We start from the raw sequence: 9,072 nt of genomic DNA, 5'->3' as shown, positions 1-9,072 counted from the left end.
GCTTAGGCCAATGGTCAGGCCGAGTCTAGCAATAGGACAATGATTAGCCTTATTAAAAAGAAGATATTTGATCATCCTATGTAGTGGCATAAGGTTTTGTCTGAGCCTTTATGGGTTCATAGAATATCTAAGCACCATGCTACTAAGGTTTCTTCTTTTGATGCTTGTGTATGGGCAGAAAGTTGTTTTGCTTGTGGAGATAAGTCTAAATGCTATCAGGTTTGTCAGGCAAAATGATTTAACTGTCGGTGACTATCATGATTTGATGATGGATAATATTGATGCGGTGACCAGCAAGAGAGTCATGGCTCTAAGGGAGATTGAGGAAGACAAGATCATGGTTGGGACCGAAAATTTGGCAAATGGTCCCCAAGTTGGGAAGGGCCTTAAAGAGTTACATATGCGATATCTGGTAATGCATATATGTTGCAGACTTTGTGAGGTGATGAACTACTCAATGCGTTGAATGGCCGCTTCTTAAAGCAATATGATCCTAGTGTATGACAAGATGCTTAGAGAAGAGATGGATTCACATTGAGTTGTTTACAACTGGTACCAGTGCTTTTGGTTCGCCTAAGCTTACACAAAGGTCGGGGCATATGTTGAGCACTATATTTGGCACTTGAGCACAGCCGGACGGTCCGCGGATGTAGCCCAGATGGTCCACGATTAGATTAGCTCTCAAGTAAAAGTCTCTTTCCCGCACATGCTTATCCACCCATCACGTGGGAACTTGTTGGGAAGCGCCTAGGAGCGAGTCAAGGCCTCCCCTATAAATATAAAGGAGTATGATCGACTGAGGGCATCCACAATTGCATCTATCAATACAATCTACCTTATTAGTAATTTAGATCTAGTTTAGCTTTTCCCCAATCCCATTCTTCATCCCTCTTTGACTCTACGTCGTCTAGGGACGTCTCGGGTGGCCTGCTGACCCCAGGGCATATCTTGGAACTCTCCTCCCTAACGGGGTCACTCGTTAGAGGTGAGTTCTAGAGTTTCTGAGAAAGAAGACGACTCTGTGGTGTCGCAGACCGTTCGGGCCCAGTATGTGGACCGTCTGGAATGACACAGAGAGCAGTCGCTCCTACAATGAGGTCGCGGACTATCCGGCCCTAAGCCTCAGACTGTCTGTGCTCCCGCAGAGAACATCGCCAGATGGTTCACCCTAGTGTTTGGCCCTAGATCAAGCCAACACAAGTATACTGCTTATTATGAAGGTTTTTGATAGCGACATATTTAGAGAATTGGTACTATATGCCTATTTTGTTACACGCACCCAAGGTATTCGATGGAATACTTATGAGTAATTAGTTTTTTTGCTTCTTCTCTTGCCGCTACCGTGCGACCGCAAGCCAGCAACAACCTTAACAAGATCAAATATTGCCGTCGGCTACCTTTAGATACGACCTGAATTTCCATGGTACCATTTCGATGAGTGGACAAGGCCAAGATTTCTGGCTCGATGTAGTTTTCCGATCGAGCTGGGCCCAACACTAAAACAATCTAACGACCCAACGACCTTTGGGTCCGGGCGTGGGCTGCAATTTTCAACCCATGGTCAGGTTTAGATGCGAGACAACAGAAGATTACCCCCGCCATTTGAACCTCCAAGTTCAGAAACTGACCCCCTCGTCCCTCCCCACCATCGCGATGGCTGACGACGCCGCGGCGGCGGCGTTCGCGCCCTCTCCCTCGCCACCGTCACCCGTAGCGCAACCTCTGCCCGACCTCTCCCCGCCGCCGCCCTTCTCCCCACCAGCCGGCACCCCTGCTTCCGGGGCGCAGACGCCGAGCCTCCCGGACACCCCGGCCTCCCTAGATCCGGACACCCCCTTCTCCGACGCCACCCCGACCCCCGCCGACGCCTCCGACGCCGCCCTCGCTTCGGACGACGGCATCACCAACCCGTCGGGGGGCACCGCCGGCAAGCACATGACGCTCGCGCCGCCCGCCCCGCCCGCCAAGAAACCGTCCAAGAAGAAGGGCGGCAACAGCGTCTGGACCCGCCCGGCCTCCCGCAAGGGCAAGAAGAAGGCGAGGCAGCCGGGCGGCCTCGGCCACGGCTCCGGCGGCCCCGCCGGGGCCGCCAGAGGCTCCAACCCTAGGCCCAACGCCGGCGGCGAGGAGGAGTTCCTCCTCGTCCCCGCGACCCGCCTCGCCGCCGAGCGCTCCGACGACGCGCCCGGCCAGCCTGTGCTCCTCTCCCGCGTCTTCAAGTCCGAGCGGATCGAGCTCTCAGAGGACCGCCTCACCGCGGCCAGCACCAAGGGATTCCGCATGGTGCGCGCGACCCGCGGCGTTGCGGCAGGGGCGTGGTACTTCGAGGTCAAGGTCGTGCACCTCGGCCCCACCGGCCACACCCGCCTTGGATGGGCCACCAACAAGGCTGACCTCCAGACGCCCGTCGGCTTCGACGCCTATGGGTTTGGGTACCGTGACGTCGATGGCGCCAAGGTGACTAAGGCTTGGAGGGACAAGTATGCTGATGAAGGGTACGGGGAAGGAGATGTCCTGGGGTTCTACATTTCTCTGCCTGATGGGGAGCGGTATGAACCGAAGCAGCCTGACCTGATTCAGTACAAGGGAATGCCTTTTCACGTCCAAGTCCCCAAGGAGGAGCAGAAGACGCCGGATCCTGTCCCTGGTGAGTACTTATTTAGTTGTTTTAGTAGATCTTGTGTCTGTGGTAGATTGCAATGCCAACTAAGGACACAGTACATTGTCAAGGTAAATTATGTCTTATTGAATAAGTGACCAGGTTTGTGTACAACATGATTACTTCTACAATTCTGTTAGTTATACAACAATAAGTAGGACTGCGGAAAAATTATACATCATAGGCAGAAATTGTGTACTGATGTTGAATTAGGCAGAAAATGTATTTCTCATGCTTTGCAGTTGTCTCTCTTGATACCGTTGTCCTTTGATTTATTTTCTCAGTTCACCTGTTAGGCTGCTGCACAAATTCATGACCCCTCTTCAGATACCATATAAGGCTACTTAAATGTGTAAGAACTTGATAGATCAGCATGGCAAACACTAGATACTAGTTTTCATTTTATTCATCTTATAATAATCTTCAAAGCCTAAACAATAATCCAATCAGTCATTTATTTTCATCTCAAGCTCATAAATTAACACATAATAAGGAAAGCGAACAGCAGCAAATGATGTCAACTGCTATCCTGAAAGCAGAATGTTAAGTTCATAATTTTTTCTGTATAGTTGATATTTGGAGAACTTGACAGTTATTTTTCTGCCCAGTCGGAAATAACGAACACCTTTATTAAGTAGTTTAAATGTTTAATCGACCCCCATTGTTTTCTTCTCAGTAGTATGTGCTTCTTTTCTTCAAGGGAGTGAGCATTTGTATATATTCCAAGATGGGATGCTATGATTAGCAAGATAGAAAACTAGAGATACCTAAGATTGAATAGTCAAGAAAAAAAAATGAACTGAACAAAAGTTAAGTCCCTCCAATATTGTCTCTGGAAAGAAATGCAAACTTCATCAAGTTTACTGAATGCCAATATACTGAAAAGAAATGATGGCAGGAATAAAATTGACTGAACTATTCCTGTTGCCATTTTGCTAAACACAATTGCTTCGTCTATTGTGCTCTCTCCATGCTGGCATCTTCCTTTCCAGTTATCACAGTACTAGAGCTACCTACACTTCCTTTTGTCCAGCCTGTTGTTATGATATTTTGATATTCCTTGGTATCCATAGCAATATGGATTTATTACTCTATTGGTGCTAGGATGCTATATGAAAATTTATGTTGTGGTGTAACCTTTTCTTTTAGGACTTCACATATCCTGCCATCTGGCAACTTTGCACCTTGTATAACCTTTCTTTTTGGTTGGTACTACGTACTAGTTGCTTCTAGGCATGAATAATAATGTGCATCTTCAGTATTTATCTATCGTAGTAGCTTCCATACATGAACAAGTTGCGTCTTTGATATTGATTTTTGTATAGTGTAGATGGAAATTCCAATTGGTTATGCTGTTATGTTCGAGAGGTTTTGAATTACCCAATTAGCGCTTGAATGTTTGGATGCTGGGTGTTCATTGCTCAATACATACATACTGTAATAGGTGTGCGCTTTTGCATCCCATTAGATTGAAATATGTTCTGCATGCATGAGTAGAAAAGGATGCCTCCAACAATGGCTCTTTCACTTCTGTTCTGTTATTTTATCTGTTCAGAAGGTTTAAATATCCATGTTTCTTGCATATCCAGGAAGTGAGATATGCTACTTCAAGAATGGAGTATGCCAAGGCAGCGCCTTCAAGGACATTCCTGGAGGGAGGTATTTCCCAGCCGCGTCACTGTATACGATGCCTAACGAGCCAAACTGTGTAGTCAAGTTCAACTTCGGGCCAGATTTTGAGTTCTTCCCACAAGATTTCGGAAGCCTGCCAGTTCCTCAACCAATGAGCGAGGTAACTCATCAGGCACTTGAAGTGAAGAACGAGGGGCCTACCGAGAATGGCATCGCTGAAAAAACTAGCTAGTGTAGTTAGCATGCTTTTGTATAACTTATACCTATGTTAACACTAAGCAAGTTATGATGTATAAGTTAGCCGTAGCAGTTATATCTGACTGGATTAATGCTTGTGCTGTTACTAAATGGGCTCTATCTTCTCCTTGCCTGGGTTAATGGTGTTATTGTAGTGCTGCTGATCGTGGATAATTGTTAACTGGTTATGTTATGTAAGGGCAACCTGATCAACAATTAATCATCGTCTGGTCGACCACTAGGTGACAAGGTCTGACCAAGCGCTCAAGGGATATATATATTGAAAAAAAATCAAGAGATGAGTTTTTTTTGTGAAGAATCTATCTCTATACGACTATATATATATATATATATATATATATATATATATATATATATATATATATATATATATATATATATATATATATATATATATATATATATATATATATATATATATATATATATATATATTGTGTCTTAAGGCTTAGTGTTTTAACTATCTATTTTACTTACGAACCCGACACGAAGTCTCTGAGTTGTATATGCCCTTGGGACAAATATAATGAGTTGTATAGGACAAATATAATAAGATGACGTCAGCGAGGTACAAGAGATGACACATCAAATTTATGATGATGTGGAAGGAAAAGAAAGAGAGACAAGATAAATGGACTATTCACTAGTAGCTAGCTGTAAGTAGATTGCACACGGATGGGTAAGACAAGTTGTGAGAGGAAGATGTGGACCTAGTATTGAATGTATACTCCACCTTTTTAAAATATAATTCATTTTAAACTAAACATATATTTATTAATTAACCTGCAAAGGAGTGTTTGAATACACTAGAGCTAATAGTTAGTGGCTAAAATTAGTTATAGACATCCAAACATCCATTCAACTATTAGTTATTTTTAGTAAATTAGTTAATAGTTAGCTAGCTAATTCCAGTAACAATTTTTTAGACAACTAACTATTAGCTCTAGTGCATTCAAACACCTCCTAAATATAGTTGTTTTGTATATCTACGTTCATTATTATTCATTTGAATGTGGACAGAAAAAAGAGGCTAGAAAGACTATATTTTAGGACCGAGAGAGTATTTTGTATTATGAGAGAGTTATTATACAACTAGACTTTTAATTGACTGAGATGACGGCCGACTGCATTACTACCCTTGCTCTTAAAGCATTGTTCTACACAATTTATGACTAAGAGGTGACAAATATTTTTCGAGTTAGATACCTGCAGCCAACATAGCATGAATAAATTTCAACTCGAGTGCCACTTGATTTATGAGTGGCTACGACTACGATCCATACAAGTTTCCACTTTGTTCAATGCTGCCTGTCCATGTTGCAACACTGACTTCAGACTTGGCTCAGTCCTCTTCCCATGCCATTTTCCAGGGGATGTTTCTTCTAATCTGGATTCAGACTCATAGGGTGCAAGATAGTAGGGTATTAAATAAGGCATCCTGTGTATCTGTTTAAACTCGAGTAGCAAATGACATTTTCCTTTTTTATTATGCAAAAAATGTTATTGCAGATGCTAGTGTGTACAATAAGCTGTATATTATGTTCAGAAACATTTATTGATTCAAACATGTTAATTTATTGATGATATTTAACATTTTTACGAGTGCCTTGGGTTAGAGATTTCCCCTCCCTTCCTTCCTTGTGATCTATACTTTACAGGCTTACTGTTACGGTGTCGCAGACCAGTAGCTAAAACAAAACGGCACATTTGCATTCCATTAGTTGTTCAACTCTCTCACCCATACGATGCAAAGCAGTACTTGCATTACTACTACTACTAGCAGCAGCTACATGCCTACATCTACACTACAGAGTGCCTGAGTGACCGATCAGGGTGAGTCCAAGTCCATCCATCAGGACTACATCAGTTCCCAGTTGCTACTACGAACTGGAGCACCATACTTCATACATACATCGATAAACTTAGCCATGCTAAGGTCCGATTCTCTAGCTTTGTAGCTCTCTACTGGTCTCTACACCACCTGGCTACTTTGCAATCTGTCTCCAAAATACTGCAGATGCTCTCACAGGTTTTCAGACCATCCCTTCTTTGTGCACACACAATGCTACTAGAATCCAGACCAGGGCTGCCCAGGGCCAGTTGGGTGGTGAGACTGACCTCCAACCGCTGCCCAAATTGACAGCTCCTGGGATGTCAAAGCCAAAATCTGATGATTCAGAAGAACCTGCCCCACTGGCATTCAGCACGGGTGCTCCCGAGTCGGAACCAGACGACGGTGACGATGGAGTAGCCGTGGACGCGGGATCATATCCAACAGTAGAGCTGCAAATACAGAACATGAGTTTCACATATGAATACATTCACAATTGCAAGAGACACAAAGGTTCCGTGTTAGTTATCACAATGCAGGTATCAGATTCCCACCTTGACGACGATGGCAATGATGATGCAAAGACACAGCTCCCAGAGCCTGTAATGAAGCGATCAATTGCCATAAGATCGCTCAGAAACACACCAGGATGATTCAGCTGGAACCAATGGAAGAAGAGGAAAAGATTCTTACTTGGATTAGCAGTGACGAGCATTGCCGTCCCCCCAAAGTCGCAGCTGGAAGAAACAGGGTTTCTCTGGTAATAAGTGTTGAACGCGTAGGATGCATGGGCTTGGATGGTATTCGGATAGTAGCAGCTCCCTGACGGCTGAATCGCCGAACAATCTACTCCTCCAATGCCGCACGCGTAGTCCAACGCGTTCTGAAGCGCGGCTTCACTTGAGCCAGCAGCCTTGGCCACGCACCAGACCTCCCGGCCTGAAGCAGCTGGGGCCGTGACTGTAGGAGCAGGGGTCGGCGTTGGGTTCAACAATGGTGGGTTGTTGAATGGTGTTGGTGTCGACGGAGGGGACGTGGAAGGCGTGGTGACAGCAGGATTGGTGACCGGCACAGCTGGTGGGGAGGATGTTGACGGCGTTGGCAGCGGATATATGACCGGAACCGGCGGCAGCATGGTGGAAGGAGAAGGGATGTTTGTTGAGGGGGCTGTGATGGGTGTGGGCAGAGGGTTCAAGGAAGGGATGGTGATGGTGGGATTCGTGGAAGGCACGGTGATGATGGCGGGCGACGGGTTCGTGGAGGGGACTGTTGCGATGGGGCTGGTGTCTTGAACCGGACTCAAGTCATCATGGACGAGGACTGCCGGTTTACCTGCACAACACAACACAGTGATTGTGCTTGAGTTCATTAGTTCGGTCTGACGAGCACCAATTAATTAGGCCAAGCTTAACTAGTAGTAACTCTTGCGTCCATCTGTGATTTATCATGCAACTCTCCTATATCCCAAGGTGCCTCATTCTCTGTTATTGTTTGGGCAACATGTGATTGTATCATTGTTTGGCTATAGGCTAGAAGAAAAAATGTGAATTTTCCAACTATACTAGTTGATTGTGTACCTGAAATATAGCAAGTCCCTTTATCATGGCACCCCATTTCTGAGAAAAAGGTTGGAAGAGAATGGGTGCTGCGTTCCCTTCACTTTAATGTGACTGTGTGAGTGGTGGTAATTTGCAGCCTGTTCCCCGTTTCCAAACAAGAAACGAAATGGTAGATAGATTCACTGAAATGCCTGCAGCTGGACCTGGTACTTCACTAGCAGCAGCAATTCAGCAAACACGTGACTTGCGTGGCCTAACTGGTAGAGAGATTTGCTAGCGGCGAACCTGAGTGCTGTAGCTCACTCTTAACTCTCTAAGGTCCCTGGCCAGTTGGAGGCCAACCACGCGATGGAGCGGGTAGGTTGGGATGCGAGAAGCCACTGAACCTAATGAAGAAGCAAGAATCTACCTCTACCTGGGAGGATGCGGATTCGGAGGTACCTGCAGCAGCAGCCGAGCAGCGTGGAAGCTCCCCGGCCTCGAAGGCGGAGAGGACTAGGAGGAAGAGAAGCAGCGCCGCCGGCATGGCCATGCTCCTTCCTTCTTCTCCAGCTCGCCGCCAGTAAGCTCAGCCTGGCCCTCTCTCTCTCTCTCTCTCTCTCTCTCTCTCTCTCTTCCTCCCTCCGGCGTTTTTTGCGGCGCGAGGGAGGGGAGGACACAGGGAAGGCAAGGGGAGGAAGGCGACAGCAAAAGGTGGAGAGTGGAGTGGAGGCAGACTGTGGAGTGCAGCTGAGCTGCCGAAAGCGAGAGAGAGAGAGAGACAGCGACGATTCAGGAGCCAGCCAGCCACCAGTACACCACCAAAAGACCGGAAAGCCAAAAAAGGCTGCGACGTTGAGATTGATCGAGACCCAGATGAGCATGAATTAAGGGGTGTTTGGTTTCTAGGCACTAATTTTTAGTCCCTACATTTTATTCCATTTTAGTTGCAAAATTGCTAAATATGGAAACTAAAACTCTATTTTAGTTTCTAAATTTGGCAATTTATAGTCTAGAATGGAATAAAATGATGGAACTAAACATTAGTCTCTACAAACCAAACACCCCCTTATTGTTTTTTTCCAGGAAACGTGAATGGATGATTAGTTAGAGCTGACTACAAGTCTACAACTACAGCGATGGCGGGCTCTGGC

The 9,072-nt window shown here is 45.6% G+C and overlaps 2 protein-coding genes across 2 annotated transcripts; one reads left to right on the top strand and one right to left on the bottom strand.

Annotated features, from left to right (window-relative positions):
• Nucleotides 1-1,640: 1,640 nt before the first annotated feature.
• On the top strand, nucleotides 1,641-4,799 carry LOC100192531 (uncharacterized). Its single transcript, NM_001137750.1, has 2 exons — nucleotides 1,641-2,647; nucleotides 4,249-4,799. The coding sequence occupies exons 1-2, from the start codon at nucleotides 1,654-1,656 to the stop codon at nucleotides 4,521-4,523; spliced, it is 1,269 nt and encodes a 422-aa protein (NP_001131222.1). The 5' UTR covers nucleotides 1,641-1,653; the 3' UTR covers nucleotides 4,524-4,799.
• A 1,492-nt stretch (nucleotides 4,800-6,291) lies between these two features.
• LOC100501632 (Carbohydrate-binding X8 domain superfamily protein) lies at nucleotides 6,292-8,632 on the bottom strand. The gene is made up of 4 exons (NM_001196313.1): nucleotides 8,381-8,632; nucleotides 7,074-7,712; nucleotides 6,935-6,980; nucleotides 6,292-6,832 (listed from the first exon to the last, which is right to left on the bottom strand). Exons 1-4 carry the CDS (start codon nucleotides 8,469-8,471, stop codon nucleotides 6,583-6,585), a joined length of 1,026 nt encoding a protein of 341 aa, NP_001183242.1. The 5' UTR covers nucleotides 8,472-8,632; the 3' UTR covers nucleotides 6,292-6,582.
• Between the last annotated feature and the right edge of the window lie 440 nt (nucleotides 8,633-9,072).

This window comes from Zea mays, chromosome 2, assembly GCF_902167145.1.
Source record: "Zea mays cultivar B73 chromosome 2, Zm-B73-REFERENCE-NAM-5.0, whole genome shotgun sequence".
Taxonomy (NCBI): Eukaryota; Viridiplantae; Streptophyta; class Magnoliopsida; order Poales; family Poaceae; genus Zea; species Zea mays.
Note: the sequence above shows the minus strand (reverse complement) of the source record. Positions and strands in the feature narration are given on the sequence as shown.

Excerpts from the sequence above, each read along its gene's own strand:
- LOC100192531 (NM_001137750.1), top strand. The coding sequence starts at position 1,654 with ATGGCTGACGACGCCGCGGCGGCGGCGTTCGCGCCCTCTCCCTCGCCA. Across the intron at positions 2,648-4,248 it reads GACGCCGGATCCTGTCCCTG|GAAGTGAGATATGCTACTTC; the intron begins GTGAGTACTTAT and ends TTGCATATCCAG.
- LOC100501632 (NM_001196313.1), bottom strand. The coding sequence starts at position 8,471 with ATGGCCATGCCGGCGGCGCTGCTTCTCTTCCTCCTAGTCCTCTCCGCC. Across the intron at positions 7,713-8,380 it reads CTGCTCGGCTGCTGCTGCAG|GTAAACCGGCAGTCCTCGTC; the intron begins GTACCTCCGAAT and ends TGTGTTGTGCAG. Across the intron at positions 6,833-6,934 it reads TCATTGCCATCGTCGTCAAG|CTCTACTGTTGGATATGATC; the intron begins GTGGGAATCTGA and ends CTGTATTTGCAG.